At 45.8% G+C, this 25,769-nt stretch overlaps 1 protein-coding gene across 2 annotated transcripts in view; it reads right to left on the reverse strand.

Annotated features, from left to right (window-relative positions):
* ZC3H3 (zinc finger CCCH-type containing 3) overlaps positions 1–25,769 on the reverse strand; it is a 318,307-nt gene that overhangs the window by 102,179 nt on the left and 190,359 nt on the right. For both annotated transcript variants that reach the window (XM_067560071.1, XM_067560072.1), the window contains exon 5: positions 22,561–22,754. In XM_067560071.1, the coding sequence (XP_067416172.1) occupies positions 22,561–22,754 (194 nt within the window). The remainder of the gene's footprint in view (positions 1–22,560; positions 22,755–25,769) is intronic.

The following is a 25,769-nucleotide window of genomic DNA, read 5'->3' on the forward strand; positions in this document are numbered from 1 at the left end:
AGCCCCTTAGCCCAAGCCATGTGAGCCTGAGTCATCTGGCCCAGGACAGCCACGGGTGCCTAACTGCGGCAGAGACTAAGCTTAAGGCCATGAATTCAGCCAGGCACTTAAACAACTGCCTACTCTTACACCAATGCTTTGCTGAATAAGGATGGATTTCAGAATGTGCTTGAGTGCTTTGCTGAAGTGGGGGCGAAAGCTTGTACTGTATCTCAGGGTACGCCTATGCTGCAGTGGAGCATGTATCAGCAGTGAGTGTACGCTGCCCTACCCGTGCTAGATTTAATCTAGCGAGTGTGGGTAACAAAAGCAGTGAAATATGGTGGCATGGACCCCAGCGAGGGCTAGCTGCCCACCTATGTATCCAGGTTCCCTGGCAGGCTAGTCCATGATGTAGCCGGCACTACCGCGTACTCAGCGCAGTGGTTACCTCCGCCAGCTAGATTAAAGCTATACTTTAAAACCTATACAATTCATCTTAAATTGCAGTGTAGGCCCCACCCCTTTCCAAATGCACTATGGGTGTAACAAGGAGAAAGCACATTTTGTAGAGGAACAACCTCTTGATTTCATGAGCCCTGTTTGCAGAAGTGACCTTTAACGATGACTATGTTTTTGGCGATAGTTTCATAGAACTGCAAAAGTCAGAGGTGGAAAAAGACAAGCCAATGCATCTGTCTGATCAGACAGCAGATGTCAGTGCAGACGATTCCCTACAATATGCTCCAGTGTTTTGTATTATGGTTCCTTGTCTCTCCTCTCCAAGAGAGGCCAGGAGCCCACTTACAGCTTCCATTTTTCTTTCCCTTTTCCTCACATGAATAAACGACCTTCTAATACAGTATTATTGCTCTGCACTTCTATAGCACCTGTAATCCAGACACTGCAAGCCGGTTTACAGACACCACGTAAGCCTCATACTAGGAAGCATTTTATCCCTATTTTACACAAGGGGGAAACTGAGGTACAACCAGGTAGTTAAATATCTCGCTCTAAGGTTACACAGCAAGTCAACGGGAGAGCTGGGAATAAAACTCAGGAGCCTTGGCTCCCGGTCTCCGACTCTAACCACCACAGGCAGCTCTGTCCAGTTGGTCTGAATCAACGATGGCCTCATTCCGAGCACCAGCCCCAGGTTGGGAAAGGCAGACCATCTGCAGCCAGCAAACATCTCATGCGGCTTCCAGCCGCCAGGGTAAGCATTTGACTCTATAAACCTGATGCCGGGGGAAAGACAGTAGCCAGCTTTGAAGGGCTACCGTCCAGTGCAGGCATGCAGCAGCTGCGGGTGCAAGCGTCTCGTAGCAGGGAGACAGTTTACACTGCAAGAACAGGCTTTAAGGAGACCAATGGGGTTGAACCAGACAAAGCACTGGGCCTGGTGGCGCAAGGCCGTATACTGAGCTGTTAAGTGACAAACCTGGGATGTGGAACAAACTTGTGCCCTGGGCCACAGAGTGATACAGGAAGGGGCATTCACGCAGCCAGGCTCTATCACCTGCTGTCAGCCAATGGAACTGCCACTCTCCTCTTTATCCTTCCCAAGAACACCCCCCCGCCCTCCGCCCCTCCCCACACCTCTGCTGGGCTCAACTTAATACGGTGCAAAGGGGACTTCTGGGGTCAGGGAAGGAGGTAATTGCACACAATCAGCTAGAAACCTTCAGCTATTCAGAGACAAAACAGATCTCAGTTCAGACACGGGGCTCTCGAGTGAAATCGGGCTTATCAAACAGGAGTTAAAACCAACTCAGGCTGAGCTCCGACAGCCAGGCTCAAGGAATTGGGCAGTTCTATTATTTGGTGCATGAAAGGCCCATTTGGGGCATGAATACTACTAAATTTGAGCACTTCTCTTTGCACACACAGCCTGCCGGTAGCTTGCACACATCAAACAGCCACTTGAACGTTCCTCGCCAATAATAAAGAAGAATACAGGGCACTTACAGAACGTCTTTCATCCAAGAATCTCAACACACTCTCAGGGTGGGTATTGATTTGTGATCTCGTTTTACAGATGGGGATACCGAGGTAAACGGAGATGAAGTGACTGGCCTTAGGGACACTACAAATAAGTGGCTCATATGGGATTAGAACCGAAATTTCCTGATCTAAACATTCGAGTCATACATTTTAAAGCCAGAAGAGACCATCATGACCATCTAGTTTGACCTCCTGCACAGCACAGGCCAGAGAACCTCACCCAGTGATTCCTGCATCCAGCCGAATACGTTATGGTTGAGCAGGAGCAGATATTTCCAAAAGACCCTAAGTGATGGACAATCGATCACATTCTTCGGAAGGCGGCACCACGGGTTCATTATCTTGACTGTTCTATTACTTCCAGTTTAAATTTGCCTTAGTTCAACTTCCAGCTAGTGGCTCTCACAATGTCTTTGTCTGGTAGACATCAGATCCCTCCTCCCTGTGTAGGTACTTACAGCCTATATTACAGTGCTTAATTTGAAAAGAAAGGGGTGCTGGGGCTCAAGCAATTTTTTTACTTTGATAACTGACACAGCAAAGCCCAGAGGTGCCGGGGCTATAAACTGCTAAGTGTAGAGGTGCCGGGGCTCAGACCTGGCGCAAATTAAGCACCAGATCAAGTCACCTACTAACATTTGTTCAACATCTTCATCAATGATCTGGAGGACGGGGTGGATTGCACCCTCAGCAAGTTTGCAGATGACACTAAGCTGGGGGGAGTGGTAGATACCCTGGAAGGTAGGGATAGGATACAGAGTGACCTAGACAAATTGGAGGATTGAGCCAAAAGAAATCTGATGAGGTTCAACAAGGACAAGTGCAGAGTCTTGCACTTAGGACGGAAGAATCCCATGCACTGATACGGACTGGGGACCGATAGGCTAGCTACACAGCAGTTCTGCAGAAAAGGACCTGGTGGTGGACAAGATATGGATATGAGTCAGCAGTGTGCCCTTGTTGCCAAGAAGGCTAACGGCATATTGGGCTGCATTAGTAGGAGCATTGCCAGTAGATCGAAGGAAGTGATTATTTCCCTCTATTCAGCACTGGTGAGGCCACATTTGGAGTATTGTGTCCAGTTTTGGGCCCCTACTACAGGAAAGATGTGGACAAACTGGAGAAAGTCTAGTGGGGGGCAATGAAAATTATTAGGGGGGCTGGGGTACATGACTTAGGAAGAGAGGCTGAGGGAACTGGACTTGTTTAGTCTGCAGAAGAGAAGACTGAGGGGGGATTTGATCTTCAACTATCTGAAGGGGGGTTCCAGGGAGGATGGAGCTAGGCTGTTCTCAGTGGTGGCAGACGACAGAACAAGGAGCAACGGTCTCAAGTTGCAGTGGGGGAGGTTGGACATTAGGAAAAAGTTTGTCCCTAGGAGGGTGGTGAAGCACTGGAATGGGTTACCTAGGGAGGTGGTGGAATCTCCATCTTTAGAGGTTTTTAAGCTAAGGCTTGACAAAGCCCTGGCTGGGATGATATAGCTGAGGTTAGTCCTGCTTTGAGCAGGGGGTTGGACTAGATACCTCCTGAGGTCCCTTCCAACTCTATGATTCTATGGGCGGCACATGACTCCTGCCTTTGCGGAGGCTGGGGGGGGAAGGGAAGCACCAGCGCTTAGACCATGGCACCACCCCATTCCGCCCAGTTCCACCCCTGCTTGGCCCCCTTTCCCAAGGCCCCCTCACCCGCCACTCACAGCTCTCAGTGGAGAGGGTGAAGAGGCGTGAGTGGCAGACAGGGAGAAGGGAGCGAAAAGTGAGGGGGCCGAGCAAGAGCAGGGCCTGGGCGGGAGAGGTGGCGCTGGAGCTACCGGCAGCAGCTGTTTAGGGAGGCTTAGCCTTCCCAAGCCTCTTATATCCACCGCCATGGCTACTAACCTTCTCTTGGATCAACTCAGCAGACTGGGCACTGAAGTCTCTCATTGTAAGGCAGCTTTTCAAACCTTGAATCTTTTCTGTAGCTCTTCCCAGAGCCCTCCGCAATTATTCGACAGCCTTTTTAAAGTGTGGACCCCAGAATTGGACACGGTATTCTAGCAGTGGTCTCACCAATGCTGCGTAAAATGCCTCTCCCTATTTGATTCCCATGTGTAATTGCATGCGCATGTGGACTCGCAGTTGCATTTCTGGGCTTGCGAGCCAGGTTGCTGTCTGAAATAATTTGACCCACCAAGTCTTAGCCAGGAGTCATTACGGAAAGATAGATCTAACCATTTCTGTGTAGCTGATTTGAAATGTATACATGTAAAACACAAACCCATGGACTAATGCTTTTTATACAACTTCTGTACTCTTTTAACTTGCCGTCTGGCAAGGAGCCGCACCATTATATGGACATTTAAAACTGTCAAGAGATTAAGGATTAAAAATGTGCTATGATGCATGAACAATGCATACGTTCCCCTAAGGAATTTTACCACAAATAACTAACATCCTAAACACAGAGTTATAACAACCCAGAGTCATTCTTGTCTATTGCAGAAGTTAGAAAAATGTGTGGCTGGAATTTTTAACTGACAGAACAAAAACCAATAGACTGATGGCTGGAACAGAAAAATCGCTTCATAGAGCTGCTTTCATTTTAGAAAACTCCCTAATTATTTACCCAAACTGGACATGCTCCGAAACCTATTTAAAAGCTGCCTAAATATTTACACAGATGGAAATGGTCCATTAGTTATGTAATGCTCTTGGTTAAAAAAAACTGCATAGTTATGTATTAGCCTTTTAACATTTAACAGTTTGGAAGCGGGTTTAATACACTGGGCTTTTTTACCCAGTACACACGGTTTCAGTCTCAATTTTTAAAAAAATGTTTCCCTGGTGCAAAAAGAATTTTAAACACATGTAACATATTTTGCAAATCTTGAAAATAAATAAATAAAAGAGATGTCACGGATACAATCTATGGCCACAGTCCTGCAAGTGGGTTCATCTAGACAACAGTGCTGACCCAGACTCTAATTTGATTACTGACTTTAGAGCCCAGTTTACCCCAGAATCACTAATTGTCAAGCTGGAAGGGACCTCAGGAGGGCCATCTAGTCCACCCCCATGTGCTGAAGCAGGAATAAATAAGTATACCTAAGTCACTCCTGGCAGGTTTGTCTTTGCAACTGTAAAGGGGTCTGACAAATGCTGAGCACCTGCCCTTGGAAATCAAGCTCTTTAAAGGAGTCTCAAGTTGGTCGACCAAAATGTGAGACAGTCAACAAAAAAATCACTGAAAGTTTGGGCTGCTAGTATTTAGATCGATTCTGCCCATTGTGCAGATGGGGAAACTGATGGAGAAACGTTAAGTGCCTGGTATAAGGCCACGGGGGAGTCAGCACAAGAGCAAGTATTAGAACTCAGCAGTTCCTGGCGCTTTCAACGCTCTGTTCAGGAAGGGTGCCTCCGGTAAGCCATAACCACTGAGATTGTTGGAGAGTATACACAGAACAAGCCCATCCGCTGCACCGCACGTTCCATCCGCTACAGTGACATTAACACAGCAGATGCAGGGAGCAGGGGCCGGGTTAAATTAGTAAACAGTGGTAATGACTCAAGTCGTTACTTTCTTGATTCTTCTCACTACTCTTGCTAAAAGAACCTGCTAATGCTGGTGATCATGGTGTAAACTCTTACACCGAGCTCGCCCTCACCTACTCAGATGTCTCTGAAAGGCTCCGAAGTCATAAACCCTCCTCACTGGAGGGGGGGGTGGTGGTGGTGAAGAAACCTAAAGGCGGCTTAGTGCTGATAGCTAGAGCATGCAGAAACTGGGTGGAGACTGGACTAGATCTGACAAGCCTCCTTCCCCTCCAAAGCATTGTGTGTTTGATGGAATCAGAGCTGACTTTGCAAAATTTCTGCATCTTGAGCTGTATTAGAACCAGAAATGGGAAACAGGTTCCTTCAAGCTTCAGGAACACAAAGCTGTAGTGATGGGTTTGGACCCAGGGAAAGTACTGGGCACCCAGGTGTACAATAATACAAATAATTAATGAAATCAGATTCTAATTCGGGCCTCTCTCTAAATGACACGTGCCTCTCAGCAAGTCAGGAGCCAGCAGCCAATTCAAAAATGGGTCTACAAATCCAGGAATAAATACTGCTCTTGGATCTGCCTGGCAAGTCATGCATCCCAGATTCCACTTTCCTCCATCACCTGGAACTCTCCAGATGCACCCATGTAAATAGATGCATATAAAGCACCCTTCCCATGTGAACACTCAGAAGGCAGCAGAGAGAGCGCGCGCACACACACACACACACACACACACAAAAGGCTACTGCAGATAGCATTAAGGAACTGCACATTAAGGAGTTTTTAACTGATTACACACAGCACAGCTGCAGTGGGCTTGATATTTTATATCTTGCATTATGGGCCCCCGTTTATCTTTTTTTTTAAATTAATGATTTTGTCCATCTGAGGCACATCATCTGTAAGAAAATACACAGCCCATGGAAAGGGGTTGTTTCTCTTACTGCATCATCTGTCTCCGACACTGCCTGCTCTGGCAGATCTGTGCGTTATCAAGCAAGTGCGCTGAGAAGTGATTGTTGTACCTAGCCCAGCTGTGAGACTCCACGCGCCTCTCCGGAGGGAACAGGAGCTGTCATGTTCATTAAATGCATGATTACAGCTATGATTAATAGTGGGGTCGAGAGCCCAACTACTTTTCTTTCAATCCTTTGAATGAATCATCAACCAAACTGCACGACAGCCTTGTCCTATCAATCCATCTACTCAAGGGTTTTCTACAGGGTCCATCACAAAGCATCTTCCTCTGAACTTTCTGGTTGTTTTTTAACAGGACAAAAAGAGGCCTGGATTAGCCCTGCTTAAGCTGTTCTGCAACCACAAAAATGTATTTACAATGAGTGGGCTCCAAGGCCGCGTTTCTCCTCCATCAACACATTAATTCCGACCTTTGCCCTCAAGGTCATCACAGTGACTGTGACACAAATAAAGCTGATCAATGATCAAGAGATCCTTCATCTATTATTTTCATCCCAAATCCTCTGGGTAAGGGCCACTGGATAATTTCATGGATAGCCACGCGTTCTGTTTGGGAGCAAATGTTCCGTGTCTTACAAAATGCGTTGGACTGAGAGCTGTATGCAGAATCTTCTCAGGGGGCTGGTCTGAGACTGTGGAACCAACTCCCCCAGGAACTAAGAGATCATCACAAGCCTTATCACCTTCCACACCAAAGCTCAAAACAAGACACTCCACTGCACAAGCTTCTTCTCCTGCGGCAAGCATGAGAGAACAAAAAACCCATGGCAGACACATAGTCACATTGCTTAACACACGACTGGAAGGCATTCAGATACTACTGCAATGAGAGCAGAATAGGAGCCGATATCGACTAGACTGGAATAGACGGAAGGTCAATGAACACGTCAATTCAGGAGTCCACGGCAATCAATAGATTAAAAATGGGGGAGGTAGTTAAATGTCAGTTAAATGTTTTTAGGATTCATATATAACCTTTGTAAGTGATTCATATGTTATATATACATAAACGGGATGCAAATTGAATATTTTCCGTTGCACCAATATCAGCTGTAATTATTGTGCTATCTTGGTTAATCATTAGTCCAATTATTTAGTAAGGAGAGAACGCCAGCAATCAAAGATGTGACGTACGCTTTGTACACGCTACTGCTTTATGTATAGGGAAGTCAATTCTTTCATAGAGAAAGCTTGAAAGAGAGGAGCAGATGGAGGATTTACTGATGCCCATCTCTGTAGGACAGTACCATGAAAAGTTAACATCCCCATTTACCAAGTAAGATTGGGAGAGCTCCTGGTTTGTAGAAGCATTTTAAGAAAGCACAGCTGGCCACCACATATAGTTGCAGCAGAGAGATCAAGGACTGAATGGGCCATAGACTGAACCCAGCCCTCTCCTCTAGAGGCAGACTGCTCCAGGTCAGAGAGGAGGCAGGGTGGCCATGCCTGTTCTGTGGATAGAGAACTTTGGGGTCCAGGGCTGTCGCTTTCTCCTACACATTTCACCAGCACAAAATCCACTGTATTCGCTTAAATCCCCACAAAGAAAGTGAAATTAACATAACAGGAGTGATTAGCACTCCGCACAGGTGATCACAGCTGATGGATGCTCCCTCTGATGCATGTTGGATGCTGCCCTGATGGGCTTCTCCCTGGATTACCTTAATGGGTTTTTCCAAGGGTTCCATTATTTTGCCTACTTCTAAAGGGAAAGAGCTTTTGATGCAGCTCCCACCAAACAGCAGCGTTTTCATCCCTGCCCCGTACGGTACTTCTGCACCATTAAACATAATTTGTTCTGCTAAACCTGTTTAATGCATGACCTTGGCACCCAGGAAGAGTATTCTTTTAATCACAATGATTCCTTTAATAGGTCACATTATCATTGTACTTTTCCCTTCTGCTGCACAGGCAGCCTTACTTCTCAGGCAGCCAGCTATTCCTTGCAGAGGGCACAGGCTTTATTGCTGAACAAAAAGTTTTTAGGTTGGTGCCGAGGAAATTTATTTCTTTAATTATTATTCATTTAAGTGGGTTCCACTGTTTCAGACGATCAGCAGTAGTGGCTGCTGGGGCTAATTTATTTTACTCACCGGGCAGCGAGAGGCCTCACTCCCTACAAGGTAATGACTAAACAAGGTAGAAGCTACCATTATAGCCAAGCAACCACTTCTTTGCCTCCTCCTTGCCTTCTTCTTGACCTAACTGAGCCTCAGTGAGTTGTAAGAGGAGTATGAACGTCCTTGATACAAACTACGTTCCGGACCATTTTGTTACGATGGAAACACACCTGAGGTTAATAGAAAACCCTTATTTGTTTCAAGGCTGTTAACATTACGGCTCTGGAAACCCCCAAGCCCCCAAAAACGCTCAGGATTTCAGGGCAAACTCTAAATCAGGCCATATCCAGCCGTGAGATTATTATTTATGATGCGCTACAGAATTGCATGCGCTTTATAGACCATTAAGCTGACAAAGTCGCTGCCCGCAAGAGCTTGCAATCTAGGGGACTGTTTCTAGTACAACATCCCATCGGATTGGAATAAGATTGTGAGAAATCAGCTTGGCTGGCAGGATGCTGAGCACAATTTAGCACTCAGCATTGACTGGGTAAGTCGGGTGCAGCCCTCTGTCAGCAGACCCTGATTAAACCCTTCTGAGACCCTGTCTACACTTACCCCCAAAATTCGGCGGCAGTCGACGGGAGTTACGCAAGCTATGCAAAAAACTTGCGCAACTCCCGTCGACTTCTCTGCTTCTGTTCTGCGCGCCATCTTCACTGCACCGCGCCGACGGGAACCACGTTCCTGTCAACGCAGCGCTACGCCACCTGTGAAGGTGGTCTTAGTACGTCGATTTCTGGATCGACTGAGTGGGTCTGCACTGACTGCTCAGTCGATCCAGAGAAATCAATCTGACGGCGGCGACTTTGCCGCTGTCAGTGTAGCCGTAGTCTGGGATCAATACAAAGCAGAACTGCAGGCTTGGGAGGCAAGACTGATCCCAGCAGAAGTGGCACCAAAGCATGTTTGCATGAGGCTCTGCAAAGCAAAATCGCTGAGGGTCGTACAGTTGTCGCTACTTTCAGCTCTTCCTAGTGTATCTAGGAGCTTCTAAAAAGCCTCTTTCCTCACTCCAACACCAGCACAATTCATCAGACTTCTGTCCCAAGACTGAAATGTGTAAGAATTTGAAGGGTTTTCTTTCCACATCTGGCTGCCGGATTGTCTGCCCAGTACCCAGCCTCCTGCAGGTGTGAAAGACAGTGGCTAGGAAGAGATGCAGTACAGACAGTGGCAGTGGTTGGGAAGAGATGTGGACCCGTTTATATTACTAACGCAAGCCAAGAGCTGGAAAGCTCATGCCCAGAGCTCCCATTGACTTCACCTGGAGTTCTGCTAGCGGAGAGCGTGTAGTGCTGCGCTCTTACATGTTAAGCATTTCCTGCACCCATGTGCATGGCTGGACACCTCGCTGGTGGTACTAGAGACAGATGAGCAGTGAAAGGCAAATCAGACTGGACTACAGCGTTTTGCAAGATGGCTCAGAGTTAATAACAAAAACACTTCACCTTTACACAGCACTCTGCTTCTTCAAAGGGCTTTGCATCCATTTAGCCACCTCAGAATACCCCCCAGGAGGCATTACACCCATTTTACAGAAAGGGAAGCAGAGGGGTTAATGAACTGCCCCAAATCAGAGGCAGCCAGCATCTGAGATGGGATTAGAACAAAGCGCCGTGAGCTCACTGATAGACCGTGCTGTCTCCATGACTGAGGGGCTGGCACAGTGCCCCTGTGCTCACAAAATCAGTCAGAGCAAAAATTCAGGTATTGCACTAACAGGCACAACTGGGGAGAGGGCAATCTTTAATAGGAGCAGACACAGAGCCTGCAATTCATTTGCAGAAAGTGTCTCTGCATGTCAGAGCAGCAACTAATAGACCTTAATAAGAAGACAGAACAGGGGGCTTGTTGTGGTGAAAGTACTTCAGCTTTTTAAACCTTTTTCTGTTTCTTTTTTTAAACAAAAACTCCAAGTGCTGGCCTAAATCCAAGGAGCTAAATAGAGAATGGATTGTTCACACAAGCCCTCGGTGACATCATCAGCTTGGTTGTGGTGCTGAGCACTTTATCATCTGTGCAAATGTGGAAACTGCATTTCTGTGGCACTCAGCACTTCTAAAATGAGATGGTAAACAACCAGCAGATAGTGCACTTTCTTCAAATGCATTCTTCCCTGCTACGGAAGCTGACAGCTTGGCTCAGAATTTTTTTTCTTCCCCTTCCTTTCACCCGAGCATGGAGTTCCCCTGGCTGGGTCTGGAATCATGTTTATTATTGTTATTAGTCATCCTCCTCGGGCACCAACTAGCTGAGGATCTCAAAGTGCTCTGCAAACGGTAATGAGTCTTGACTACTTAATATCACTGTAGGGGAGGGAAGTAGCCTCCTCCTTTTCTGTATGGGGAAACTGAGGCCCACAGAGAGGAAGTGGCAGGCCCAATGTGATACAGTTAACCAGTGGAAGGGCTGGGAATCTATATAGGTATTTATCCGGCACCTATCAGTGTAATACTGGAACACATCCAGGTATTTAGAAATAACACATTTTTCCTCTCTCCTCCAGAGTGTGGGAAAAAATCGCAGGGTTGCCAAATTATCGTGATTTTATTTCTGAGTCTCCTGATATTTCCTGTTTTCCATAAAACTGCAGCTCTTGGAATCTTCTGATGGTCAATCTCAGCCTTCATTAAAATTAAAAAGAGAACTTTCTAGTCTTCGTGGTTACAGAGAAAAGCTTGCAATTCAAAAGGCAAATAAAAAGAACAAATTAAAAACATGACTCATGATTTTCCTAGTCCCAGTTCATGATTTTGGACTGTTTAGGGTGGACAGTACTGAAATAACTGCTTCATTCATAGTTGTTTCCATGTGTGGGAAGATGTTGAAGGACTAGAAACCATCTCTTCTGACACCCAGGTGTGGGAGCCTATGCCAAATGTTAACCTTTAGAAAATTCTGCGAGGTCTCGACAGAGGCGTTAACTAAGGATTTAAAAGCTCGCACGGTTGGCCAAGAGGAGGTTCTGGCATGGCCAAGAGGCTAAATCCAGCCAACTGACTTCCGTGTCTTTAATACACAGGTCAGGCCCATGACTAAAGATCCCAGCCTGCAAATCTGCATCCTGATGGGAGCAAAATGGAGCACTGCATGCTGGGACTGCAATCTCCATCCTCTGCCCTTCTGTTTTATAGATGAAAGGGGCTGCAATCTGTTCCAATTGAGGTAAATTAGGTGCAGCCCTCAAGCTGCGATATCCAATATGCGCTCCACTGGGTAAGTCTGAGTGCTCCAAAAGTATCACAGATCTGCCATCTTGTTTTGCTCTGACTCCTTCTTTCCGCTATGCTCCCTCTAGTGTTCTCAAGTATGTACTGCATATACTCACTCCTGCTCTAGTCAGCTAGCATTAGATACAACAAAAGGGGGCATTTCTCATGAATCACGTTCTGGCCATTGCTTCAGTCTGCCTCCTGCAGGGAAGGGTGGGGGCTCACTCAATAGTATCTAACAAAGGGCAGCAAGTGGGTAAATATGGACAGGGGACTTTATGGGGATGAAGCCCAGAAAGGAATGCAGCTAAACACCACATGGAGAGAGCCTGAAATCAGCTTGCCTGCTACAGATGCCTCTGTGCACCTTCAATTCCATCATATTACCAATAGGTTTAACTGTAACCAGCAGCAGTTCTTTAATAGATTGGGGTCAGGGCTGCTTTCCGGACAAAGTCAAACCTTAATTTTGTTTCTGCTGCTTTCAATCTTGTGCCGCGGTTGCTCTTTTCTCCTTTAGAATTTTTTTTTTTTTAAATAGTACTTTTCCAGGACCTCTTGCCCATTTCCACAATGGGACATGGAAATTCCCCAAGTGCCTCAATTTTGTTGCGTTAGATGTGGAAAAGAGCAGAGGCAAGGTTCTTTGCGAGCAAATAAAACTTAATCAGCTTGTCCAATTAGACACACATCTAAAGCTGCAACATATATGGGTGCAGATTGTTTTAACCTGCTGCCCAATTCACACTCATTTGTCTGAGGCAGTGTTGAAATCATCTCTGCACACCCCCTCTTCTAGGTGGCTACTAACGAAATGAAATTTAATCGTCAAGAAGACCCCAAGGTTCCAGGTTCTTTTGTTTCTGACTGGCATGTTTCCAACACGCACTGGGTGACACCAAGTTGCAGGGTGACTCTGTTTACCAGCTCAGCATTTTTATGTGCATGTTTTTCCCCATGAACCTTTTACAAACAAAAGAGAAAGCACGCGCACACGCACGCACAGAGTGTGCTCATTGAATCTGCACCCTTTATAGTCATATCCTGTTTTAGTTCAAATGAAAATCACATTTATTGAGAAAACATCAAAATGTCACGACAGTCAGATGAGGGTTTATATAAAAATGGCACTTTCGATACAGCCTAGAGGTCAGATCTGATGACTTTCCTGCCCACATATGCTTTTTTACTATCTTTTACTCCAACTAGGCCCGAAGATCCAACACATTAAGGGAGGGAGCAACAGTCTATTCTGGCTTGTCTATCAGCCAACAGAAATTGTTACGTATGTTCCAATCACAAATATTTTTACTAACAGCAATAATGCATGAGCCAGCAAGAACCCAGCTTGGCTTTCAGATTCCAGGCTGAATTTGCAGAGCTGGCACTAGGAAGGAGCATCTTTTTATTTCTAAACTGAGCAAATCTGATCTGGAGTCAAGACACAAAGATGGAAGCCCAAAAGGCCACTTTCACAGTCACTGTGAGAGCACAATTGCTCTTTAAGAACCTATCAGAATACCACAAATTCAGCAGGTGTGAAAAACCTTTTCAGCTAGCATGTGTGGACTGGACATAACTTTAGAAAACATCTTAACCACTTCAGACTAGTCACTGTGTTGTTAAAATGCTGAAAGAACAGCTTGAGATGTAGTTATGCTTTGCACACAGAGCAGCATTACGCTATAGCTGAAAACAGTTTTTTTAGATGCCAAATCAGCTGTGTAGATGGGGCCTACTACAAATAGTTTACTTGGTCACTAACTTGCATCTTCCCTTCTATTTCTGAACAATTGCGTACTTAAAGAGCTCAACCCAGTTTCTTCTGCTCTTTAATCCTGCAGTGACACAGCCCTGGATTTGGAATGGGGACATCACAGCATATGAAATCAGTGTCTTTCCCAACAGGAACAGATGTAGAAGGATGTGCCCCATACAGAATTAGGATGCACTGTAAGAGGGGAAAGCTTTAGAGAAGGCACATATCAGAGAATTGGAAAGTAGGGCCAATATTTTGATGCACGATTTCCAGGGACTTCAGGTTTTGGCAATTGGCAATGGAGCCAACGGTGCATTAAAGTTTATCGTGATTCTGTTCATAATAGTTCCAAAATGCTTCCTAAAACGCTGAACTCTTCCATTGATCCCAGGATGGGAAAACTGGAATAAATTTGTCTACCAAACCAGATAATGGAAAGAAAGCTTTGAAGATACATACACAACTACAGACTAGGCTATATTAAGATTTCATGGTAAAATGTAAGTCTCAGGACATACGCAAAGATAACTATACTATCTTCATAAAGTATTTCTGTGACTATCAGAACCACAGTACTGTATTTGAGCGTTATCGCTACTTTGCATGGTCTGAACTCTGCCGTATGTGTATTTTGAGTGTGACATTCTGAAAGGTGAATGGACAGTTAGAAGGGTGGAAAATAATGGTCTGATGGATCAGATACAAGACTGGCTCTGCCACCCGCTTCCTCCATGACCTTAGACACATTTTGGCCAAAATTTTCAAATTTGGGCACTTAATGTGAGGCTTCCAAATCCATATATACATCAGCACCTACATCAAAGGCCTGATTTTCAAAGGTGCTAGGCACTTGTCTGCATGGAAGGCGGGCATGGAGAAGGGTAGTTAATTAGTGTCTGTAAAGCACACTGAGGACTTTGGGTGAAAGGTGCTATGTAAATGCAAAGGTTTGTTATTATTGGGTTACATGTAAAAATTAAACAATTATTTCTCCATTAGCAAACGAATGTTTGAGGTGTTTTGATGAAAAGCACAATGCAAGTGTGACATTCCTGTCCTTCAATGGAAGGAGGAGTGGATTCCCCTACCCAGGTCCTCAGTATTATTGCAAGGAATAACAGAACAGTAAAGGAGGGCTTTACCTGGACAGGAATGATCAATCTTAGTATTAACGTCTTCCTCAGTGAGGCAATAAAAAAACGACTGAGATCATAGAATCATAGAATATTAGAGTTGGAAGGGACCTCAGGAGGTATCTAGTCCAACACCCTGCTCAAAGCAGGACTAACCTCAGCTATATCATCCCAACCAGGGCTTTGTCAAGCCGCAGCTTAAAAACCTCTAAAGATGGAGATTCCACCACCTCCCTAGGTAACCCATTCCAGTGCTTCACCACCCGCCTAGTGACAAACTTTTTCCTAATGTCCAACCTAGACCTCCCCCACTGCAACTTGAGACCGTTGCTCCTTGTTCTGTCATCTGCCACCACTGAGAGCAACCTAGCTCCATCCTCCCTGGAACCCCCTTTCAGGTAGTTGAAGGCCGCTATCAAATCCCCCCTCATTCTTCTCTTTTGCAGAATAAACAAGCCCAGTTCCCTCAGCCTCTCCTCATAACTCATGTTCTCCAGCCCCCTCATCATTTTTGTTGCCCTCCGCTGCACTCTCTCCAACTTGTCCACATCCTTTTTGTAGTGGGGGGCCCAAAACTGGACACAATACTCTAAATGCGGCCTCACCAATGCCAAATAGAGGGGAATAATCACTTCCTGTGACCTGCTGGCAATGCCCCTCCTAATGCAGCCCAATATGCCATTAGCCCTCTTGACAACCAGAGCACACTGCTGACTCATATCCAGCTTCTTGTCCACTGTTACCCCCAGGTCCTTTTCTGCAGAGCTGCTGCCCAGCTCGTCGGTCCCCAGTCTATAGCTGTGCATGGGATTCTTCCTTCCTAAGTGGAAGACTCTGCACTTTTCTTTGTTGAACCTCATTAGATTTCTTTTGGCCCAATCCTCCAGTTTGTTTAGGTTCTTCTGTATCCTATCCCTACCTTCCAGGAGCTTTCATGTCGCTTAACAGTCCCCCTGTAACTAGGCTTGGGAGGGAGCTCGGCATGTTTACTGCAGTGGTTTGAGCTAGTCAGGTCCTCCTGATGTTCGTTCTGTTTGCCACTTTCTTCAATAAACAATCTGTACTGAGTTACTAGGGGCTTCTCGCCTCTAATATTGCAGGGCACTCCATAGGGAAGGAAACCAAATTCTCTGAGCTCAGAGGAGGCCTCTTACACTTACAGTCAGGTCTTTGATGTAGGGACTCTCCGAGATCTGTGTTTGTACAGAACCTAGCACAATAGGGCCCTGATCCATGACTGGGCCTCCTAAATGTTACTGTAATACAAATAAACAACAACCAAGGGAGGCTAAGCCAGAAGCAAGAAGGGAACATATAAACACATGATTAAACGGTGAATACAGCCTTGACAGATGCCACATCTATACAAGGGAATTTCAGAATTAACTTCCTTCTGGGTTCACACCAGTTGAGCTGCACTGGCAAGAGCTTTCTCACAGACAAGGCTCCAGCGGTTTCTGGTGTTTTAGCTGCTGTATCAATTACGAAGCACTGTTCCAGGACAAAGGAGGAGAGGTCTTTCTCTCACACTCCCCAGCGGATCTCCTTACCAGCCTCAACACTCCCGTTTGAAAAAAACTGCAAGGGATTCCTGAAATTTGATAAAAGTTTAATGCTCCTTTGTGAGACGGATGAAAGGGGAAAAGGTGGATGAAATGCAGTGTAGTGCAGACATGATGGCTGCCATCATCCCTTCACAAATAGGGAATCCAGAACGAGGGACAGGTGAGCAGCCTCAGCGTTATGGCAGCAGGTAACTGGAATGGACCAGACTCTGCTTTCGGTTCCATTTGTGCAACCACCACTGAGGTCAGCAGGGCTATACGGATGTAGGAGCAAAATCTGGCCCTGGTACAGCAGTCTCTTTCCTAAGGCAACACAGGGATCTCTAGAAGGTTGCGATATAATGGCCATTTTTAGCTGGGCAGACCAGTCCTTTTCTTGCCTGTGTGCTCAACTGAGGTTTCAGCATAAAGAAACCCGCATACCTACCCCTCCTCTGCTTGCCCGTACAAAAAGTGCCTGGCACAAAGTTTACCACTCTCCGTCTCCCTGGTAATGAGGTGGATTGCAGACATGCAGCAGGAAAGCTACTGGTTTCCCTTTCACTTAGGGAGACAGATGACTTGCTTTATCACTTCTGGCAGCCTTGTGATTGGCCACTGAGACTGTATAGGGCTGGAGTAGATATAGCCCCAAGACCAAATTCTAACCTGCTACAGTGTTTAAAAGGAGCTGTTTGGCCTGGATGGCAAAAGTGAATTGGAATGGTCCAGCTGCCTGAGGGGAAAGGCTGGTGGAGCACATAAAGAGTCAGACAGTGAATAATGCAGACTAAATAATACTCAGTAACTTGTCCATTGCTGCATACAGTGGTGGTAGATGATATGATGGAATGAAAGGATCACAGTGTGGCAAGAGGGCTAAAAAGGGAGGGATTCCTGGATAAAGCAGTAGCCTGCCTGGTTTGTTTAGCATTAACTAGCTCCTGAAATTCAGTATTTGGCTTCTTGTCTGAGGCAAACGTTGACAAACCACTGCCTTGAACGTGAGACCTGTGGCACCAGCTCCCAGTGCGTATTGCATGAAGTGATTCCTTTTCCCTTCTGCTCTTTAGATTTCAGGGTCTGCTCGCTTAAAGCTTTACCGATTAGCTAATCCAGTGCACAGCACAAGATCAGTGGCCCATCTGATTTGCAGGTAGGAGCACGTCAGAATTTTATCATAACTCTAATTGTAGCCAGGACTGGAGGAGGCAAAATACTGACCCAATCAAATTCAGACAAAGAGCAGAATCGTAAGGCAAAATTATAACCCACTTTAAGTAAATTCCAAGTTATTAAACTGCCAAGAATGTTTCCCATCTCTTTGATAGCCCAAAATATAGAGTGTTTTCCACAGAAGGGGAACTGAAAAGCTCTCAAATAAACTTTTAAAAGTTATGCCTGGGCAAAAAAATGGCAGATTAAATTCAGTGTTGATAAATGCAAAGTAATGCACACTGGAAAACATAATCCCAACTATACATATAAAATGATGGGGTCTAAATTAGCTGTTACCATTCAAGATAGAGATCTTGGACTCATTGTGTTGGAGTTCTCTGAAAACATCCACTCAATGTGCAGCGGCAGTCCAAAAAGCGAACAGGATGTTGGGAATCATTAGGAAATAATAAGGCAGAAAATATTGTATTGCCTTTTTATAAATCCATGGTACACCCACATCTTGAATCCTGCATGCAGATCTGGTCACCCCACCTCAAAAAAGATATATCGGAATTGGAAAAGGTACAGAAAAGGGCAACTAAAATGATGAGGGGTATGGAAAAGCTTCCATCTGAGGAGAGATTAATAAGACTGGGACTTTACAGGTTGGAAAAGAGATGACTAAGGGGGGTATGATAGAGGTTTATAAAATCATGACTGGTGTGGAGAAAGTAAATGAGGAAGTGTTATTTACTCCTTCTCATAACACAAGAACTAGGGGTCACCAAATGAAATGAATAGGCAGCAGGTTTAAAATGAACAAAAGGAAGTATTTCTTCACACAACACACAGTCAGCTTGTGGAACTCCTTGCCAGAGGATGTTGTGAAGGCCAAGACTATAACAGGGTTCAAAAAAGAGCTAGATAAGTTCCTGGAGGAGTGGCTATTAGTCATATGGACAGGGATTGCTGTTTGCCAGAAGATGGATCACTGGATGATTGCCTGTTCTATTCATTCCCTCTGAAGCATCTGGCATTGGCCACTGTTGGAAGACAGGATACTGGGCTAGATGGACCATTGCTCTGACCTACTATGGCCATTCTTATGTTCTTATCCAGATGTTTCAGCAAATGTGTGGAGTCTTATACATGACAAATAAATATAATTTTGCAGCTTGACAACCCCACCTGTCCTGAAGGAAGGAATTTGATATTCAATGGAATTCACCCTTTCTGAGTAGGAGCAAGTATGGCTGCATTCCAAAGGAGAGTTGAAGAGATAGAGATACAGGGTTATAAACTGAATAGCTCAAATGGCAGGAGGAAGAGAGCCCTTCAGAACAGCTGGGACAAAACTAAGGGACCTTTATTTTGTTGTGTTTCCCCAAACCAGAGATCACCCACTCCCCCTACCATTCACTGTACTGGCTGACAACGCAAGTCCTGGGGTAGCTGTCGAAACACACACCAAGCCCATGGCAGAGTCCATCAATTCCCTTTTTACTATCTAGTAAGAAAAGAGAGGGTCACTCACCTTGTTCAGTAACTGAGGCTCTTTGAGATGCGTGTCAACCCTTCCCAGCAAACCTAGCTCATGCTGCGGTTTGGCTGAAGTTTCCTCTGCCCCTCTGCTTCCCCCTTCACTAAGTTCCCCCATCCCTTTTCCCCCACACAGAAGCAAAATGATGGGTCAACAGCTTACAGGTTGGATCAAGTGCTTTTAAAACAAATAAGAACCAGCGTGTGTGAGTGCAGAGACAGCAGCAGGGAAGACACTGTACAGTAACTGCCTGTGTAGCCAGCCACGGGGTATCTGTTCTGAACAGGACTAAGTTGTGAAAATGCCAGCTAAAGCTTCCTTCCCAAAGTGCTGGCCAGACTTCTTTAATGCTCTCAGAAGGCAGATTACCTGGAAACGATGCTTCATCAACTTTCCGCCCCTCTGACCTCCTCAACATCATCATCTCTGGCATTATCTGCACACTTCTTCATTTCCCATCGGCAGGCCCTGGGAAGCTAATCCTTGGTTTAAGCTAAATCTCCGCCCTTTTCACCTACGGAGATGATGTGCCGTAAGCATTTATCATCACCACTGTTACTTCTCCAGCCTACCCCTAATTTCCCACTCTCAATTTTCTCTCTCACACCATTTACTGTCTGCATGTGAGCTTCGGGAGGTGGGGGGAGGGTGTTTACTCTTTGTTGAGATATTGCCATTTGCTCTTAATTTCGGCACCTTTTTAAAACTTTTCGAGGCTGCTCAGTTCTTCTGCTGACAGGATTTTTGTGCCTATTCAAGGCTCTCTCGCTCGCTAATCCTCTTCTTTATGGGTTTGTTTAACTGCACTGACTGCCAGCATGCCTTTTAAATATTTCATTATCCTTGGGCTTTTGCTCTCTTTTGGGTTGTTTTCAAGGGGGGGGGAGGGGAGGGAAGAGAAATTAGATGTAGATTGATTTTTTCCAGAGTTAATTCGGACAATAATCGATTCCAAAGATTTTCCTTCACCTCATCTTGCACTTCTGTGAAGTCCGGGGTTTTGGGCGTGCTGCCGAAATGCCACTTTCAGACACAGTGAGAGAAGCATTTCAGTTCTGTTTACACTGTAATCAGCAGGCCCCAACTGCTCACCAAATTCTCTCTTGTTTATCATACCCGGGCTGTTTCCTTTGACCAAGTGGGGAGAGGGAAAAACCCTCCTAAAATTATGGGTTGCTTCCCCAACCATGCAAGGCAACAAAGCCATAAGCCATATTCCGGGAATGCCTCCCTTCAACTGATTCCACTCTGGTCAGTGTCTGGACAGTTGAGCTACCCTCACCTTCAGCCGTTTAGCCTTTCAAGTAACCCTCCTGTACCTAATTTCACATGACCTAAGCTCTCTTTTTAACCACAGGTTTCTCAGTGTTTAAATAATATTTAAAATTAAGCCCTCGCCTTTTATCAAATCAGACCCAAGTATAGTAACATTAATGTATATATCCACCCTCCAACACTCATGGCTCTCCATCAATCTGTCTCTCCAGAACTCAACCTTATCCCACCAAAAATGCTATATACTAACCACTTGACTTAGCTAAGCTTTATTAGATAATGGCATAGAGAGTGCACTTCTAAAATGTGTGGACAATACCAAGCTGGGAGGGTTGCAAGCACTTTGGAGGATAGGATTAAAATTCAAAATGATCTGGGCAAACTGGAGAAATGGTCTGAGGTAAATAGGATGAAATTCAATAAGGACAAATGGAAAGTGCTCCACTTAGGAAGGAACAATCAGTCGCACACATACAAAATGGGAAATGACGGTCTCGGAAGGAGTCCTGCGGAAGGGATCTGGGGGTCTTAGTGGATCACAAACTAAATATGAGTCACCAGTGTCACACTGCTGCAAAAAAAGCAAACATCAGTCTGGGATGTGTTAGCAGGAGTGTTGTAAGCAAGACACGAGACGTAATTCTTCCGCTCTACTCTGCACCGATCAGGCCTCACTGGAGTACTGTGTCCAGTTCTAGGTGCCACATTTCAGGAAAGATGTGGACAAAGTGGAGAAAGTCCAGAGAAAAGCAATAAAAAAGGTCTAGAAAACATGACCTGTGAGGGAAGATTGAAAACACTGGGTTTGGTGAGTTTGGAGAAGAGGAGACAGAGGGGACATGAGAACAGTTTTCAAGTACATAAAAGATTGTTACAAGAAGGAGGGAGAAAAAATTTCTCCTTAACCTCTGAAGACAGGACAAGAAGCAACGGACTTAATTGCAACAAGACTGTTTGGGCTGGACATTAGGAAACACTTCCTAGCTGTCTGGGTAGTTCAGCACTGGACTAAATTGCCTAGGGAGGCTGTGGAATCTCCATCACTGGAGATTTTTAAAAGCAGGTTAGACAAACACCTGTCAGGGATGGTCTAGATAATACTTAGTCCTGCCCTAAGTGCCCAGTGTGACCTTGGGCCAGTCACCTAGTCTCTCTGGGCCTCAGTTCCCCACCTGTACAATGAGAACAGCGCTTCACAACACCTCTGTGAGATTGCAAAGATAAACACATTACAGATTGGGAGGGGCTCGGCTCTTACAATGATGGGGCCACATAAGTACTAAAATAGACAGCCAGATTATCCCTGTTGCTCCTTACTACAGAACAAACGTGCTGAGCACAGGTAGAAATGGAGGAAATGGCACAACAGGCCCTCAGTCCATGGACTGCTTTGGAGCAGTATATTAGACTAGCTGTCAAACAACTGGGCTAGGAACTCAGGCCATTCTAGACTAGGATACGGGTCAATCTAGGTTTGTCATTTGACTTCCAACAGTAGCCAGCAGCTGATACTGCCATAACAAAAGTGGTGAAGATGTGAAACCGAGAATGTTATTGGGACAAATGTATCTAGAAGCAGTTAACAGCCACGCTGATATACTTACATCAGTATTAAGTTTAATTTGGTGAACTCAGCAGATGCCTTTGAACTGGATGACCCATTTGCCACTAGTAATATCTTCGGTAGCTATAGGGTGCCCATCACTGTAGTATCTCAGGCACCTCTGGGAGCCATTGTGTTTATGAAAATGGGATGGTATCACCTGAGTTCAGGCAGTCTTCCATGTGTCTGGTAAAGCAGTCAATGGCTGTAGAACAAGCTATGGGAGGGTGGCAACCAAAGGATTGTTCAGACACATGCTCCTACCGGATTTTGATGGGTTTGGGAAGAATTAAAACAGTCACACAGAATAGCAGAAACACTGTCTGGGGAGAAGAAGCAGTCTCAGGAACGCTGCTGAGCTGGTGACCTTTAATACAAAGTTGTGCTTCTTCTCTATAAGCTGCACTTCGCTTTTACCATCTCACATCCTCGTTCAGGAGCATACATATTTCTCATTCAATCAGACTAAAGGACACAGTATCCTTGGCCTGCATCTGCTCGTGTTTCTCCCAGTGAGGAGATAACCCCGTCTGATTTCTGGTGTTTACTGGCCACTTGATAGCGGGGACCCTTCACGAGCAAGCAGGGAACAAAAGCGCAGCCACGATGGAGTTGGAGAGATGTGAATGCTGACACATCTTGCACAGTTTGTCTCACCTGGAATTCACACACACAGGTGCAAACTCTCAGCAGAGAACACAGAGGCATTATCACCTACCTGCTCGACTGGGGCTCTTGTTACTCAGCTCGCCGCCCCGGACTGGGGGGCTGGATGTTTTGGAGAGTTTATTGGCCGACACCCTGTACATCACGCCTCCTATACAGCGAAATCCTTTGTTCTTCCATCTCGGCTGCAGCTGCTGGGATTTGCCGCCTGGGGGTGACTGGCGCATTTGGTGTAATACCAGAGATCTGCAATTGCCACAAATGGGAGAGGAGATGAGCTTTGCATCCACGTGAAGCTTCACTTTGCTTCAGATTTCATGGACAAACCTACAGCTGCAGGGAGTCTCCTGGTGATAGGATCCAGCCCTACCTAGTGCTAGTGGGATCCTTCCCGCTCATGCTCCATGCTACCATAACTATGGAGAGCTCTAAATAACTAGAGGAATCGGGGGCTCTCCTCTCCTGCTCTTTCACAGCCCGGGCTGGAGGAAAATCACAGGTTCCCCACTCCTCTTGTTTGACATCTATTGACTACTTCCTTTCAGGCCCTTCCACGCCTCAGCTCAGGATACAGTACATATTCATTGCCTCTTCCATACAGGACTGAACAACTCCGTCCTCCCCCAGTTGGAATAGGAGTTTGGGGGAAGTACTGCTGGGAAGAGAACTCTGGGGCATAAAGCTGGCTGAGACGTGCTAGTGGACATCAAATGGCTTCCCAGCCCTGTTCATTGGCCCTAAATATTGCTGCCTGTTACTTAGACAGCCAATGCTGAACCCAGAGTACAGCTGAAAGTGCCTAACAGCATATGGCACGACAAGGTTTCTGTGTGCCTTCTAAAGACAGAGCCGACTTTATGGCTACCAAAATGCATACATGTGGATACAGCCATCCAGTGAAACTGGGCACTGGAGTACTCAGCTGCCCAGTGGTTTGGAACAAGGAAGATCCATGGCTGCCAAGGGCAGGAAAATCAAGCCCAGTGGTTCATTTAAAGCCAGATGTCGTCTCTCTCTGAGGAGCCCATTTTCCTGGATTGTCCCTGCTTTGCGTCAGTGCTGGAGAAGAACCCCCCAAGAGAGGATGGTAAGCATGTTGCTCCTGGCTAGACAGAAGTGTTGGAGCAGCCCGGCCAGAGCTAGCAGCCCAAGACCCATCTGCAATCATAAGTAATTGGCAGCAGATGCAGTCCTGGAATTCCAGACAGATGGGAGACACAGCGGCTCGACTGCACCTGAATAGGGTCTAACTAAGCTCGCTGGAGCCCTAAAGCCGTAGGAAAGCGATCCAGTACCTCTGCAGGGTATTACATTACATGTGGTACTTCCAGGGCTGGCCCATCTAATCATGCTCTGCTTGCTCTGTGTCACGTCAGGAACAGACACTGACCTGCCTGGGGCCTACAAAGCAGAGAGCGCAGAGACTGGGAACCAAAAGACATGGTAGCGCAGACAGCGGCTTGGACTGACTTCCCAGCCCACGCCCCCGCGGCTGTAAGAGCAGATCCTGCAGCCAGCGAGAGGGATGAGAAGGGAGAGACCCGCCTTACTTCCCAGCAGCCAGAGGGAGAAAGGTGTAGCCCAATCACATGGCCCTGGTGCTTTTAGGACACTGAGACACAATTAATCTAGGGCCCTTCTACAGCTCCATCAGACAAACAGCAGCTGTTAAAGGTTGTAAATTAACACCTTTGGACCACCTCTACCCACCATGCGCTCCTTCACTGCAGGAAACCCTTCCAACTGGCAGACTGACTGTTCCTATGTAAAGCCAGTTTGCATTCAGTCTGGATAAAGCTGTGCGCCTCATTTTCGTACATATGCTGTTATGCAAACAGAACTGCTGCAGCCAAATCTAAATCCACTCAAATATCAGTCCTCTTAACCATTTACCCCTAATCCAAAGAGTAATTTGTTTATGCAAATTACAGCTCTAATTTTGTATTAGTACAGATTATGCTCATAATGCTATTAACAGAACGTATATAAACCATGCATTACTGAAGAATATCTGTAAATTAAGACCTGGCACCCTATCAGCAGAATGCAAACCCTGGGAGCATTACCTTTAAATGAAGATGTGCTGCAAAGAAAGGGGGAATTGTAAAATGTAATAGTTACATTTATTAGTGCTTAGTTTGACAGTCTAGTCATTTAATATGGTTGTTGCCATTGGCTACCAACCTTATACATCTGCTTGCAAATTTCCACAGAAGCAGGGCGGGAGAAACCTTAAAATGAACTGATATGCTGCAGCATTCTGCAATAGGATTCTTTGGCAAGTCCTTCAGTGTGTCTTTGGGACATTCTAGACGTATTAAAGCTCTACAAATCTGTGCTTACAGCAAAGTGCTCACATGAAATGGAGAAAGCAGCTTCCCTGTCATTCTTGTAAAGTGAAGTTAGCATTTCTAATGGACTACAAGGAGCGCAGTAAGCCCAACCCTGGGATCTCTGGGAACAGACAGTTGTGTGTGAATCGTATCATAATGCAGAAGGGAAGAGAGTTGTACCTGATTTCCTCCTGGATTCTCAACACCGACCCTCACCTCTATTGTCCTAATGAGCAAATCTGTGATATAGTGAGAAGGATGGTCCAGTGGTTACAGTTTTAGAGCAGTAGCCTGGGAATTGGAAAAGCTGGGTTCAAGTCCCTGCCCTACCACAGACTTGCTGTGTGACCTTGGACAAGTCACAGTCATTCTTTGCCTCAGTTCCCTATGTGCAAAACGGGGATAAATGGGCTTCCCCACCCCACAGCGATGTTGCGAAGATAAATGCATTAAGATTATCAGGCACTCCATTACTATGGTGAAGGGGGCTATTTAAGTACCCCCGATAGTAAGCCTGACTGTGCTAGTTCATAGCCTAGAGATCAGCCTGCAGATGGGAAACAACGCCTATCATTTGCACTTCAAACAGATGCTTGTCAACTCAGTTCCAATCTGTTTTCTCAGCTTGTCCATTCCAAAAAAACCAACGTGAAAGTAATTTTCTCTCTAGAGAGATCTAGTTCCACTGGTCAACAGGGAGCAGGATGATGACAGACGGAGGGTGCTTGATTTGCACAATGTTTGCTTCTTATGAAATCTCTCAGTGCAGAGCCTGAAATTCCCAAGACCTCTCAGGAGGAAACCTCATCTCATCACCTCCAAGCTACACTACACTCAACGTGCACTGTGTGGCACTGCCCTTGTGGGCCACTTGGAAGTTTCAGCAAGTGCAGAAAGCACCTGCCCTCCTTTTAGGCAGGGGAGATAG

Source organism: Emydura macquarii, unplaced genomic scaffold (assembly GCF_026122565.2).
Source record: "Emydura macquarii macquarii isolate MOO-44397 ecotype Brisbane River unplaced genomic scaffold, CSIRO-AGI_Emac_v2 contig_2246, whole genome shotgun sequence".
NCBI classification, from domain to species: domain Eukaryota; kingdom Metazoa; phylum Chordata; order Testudines; family Chelidae; genus Emydura; species Emydura macquarii.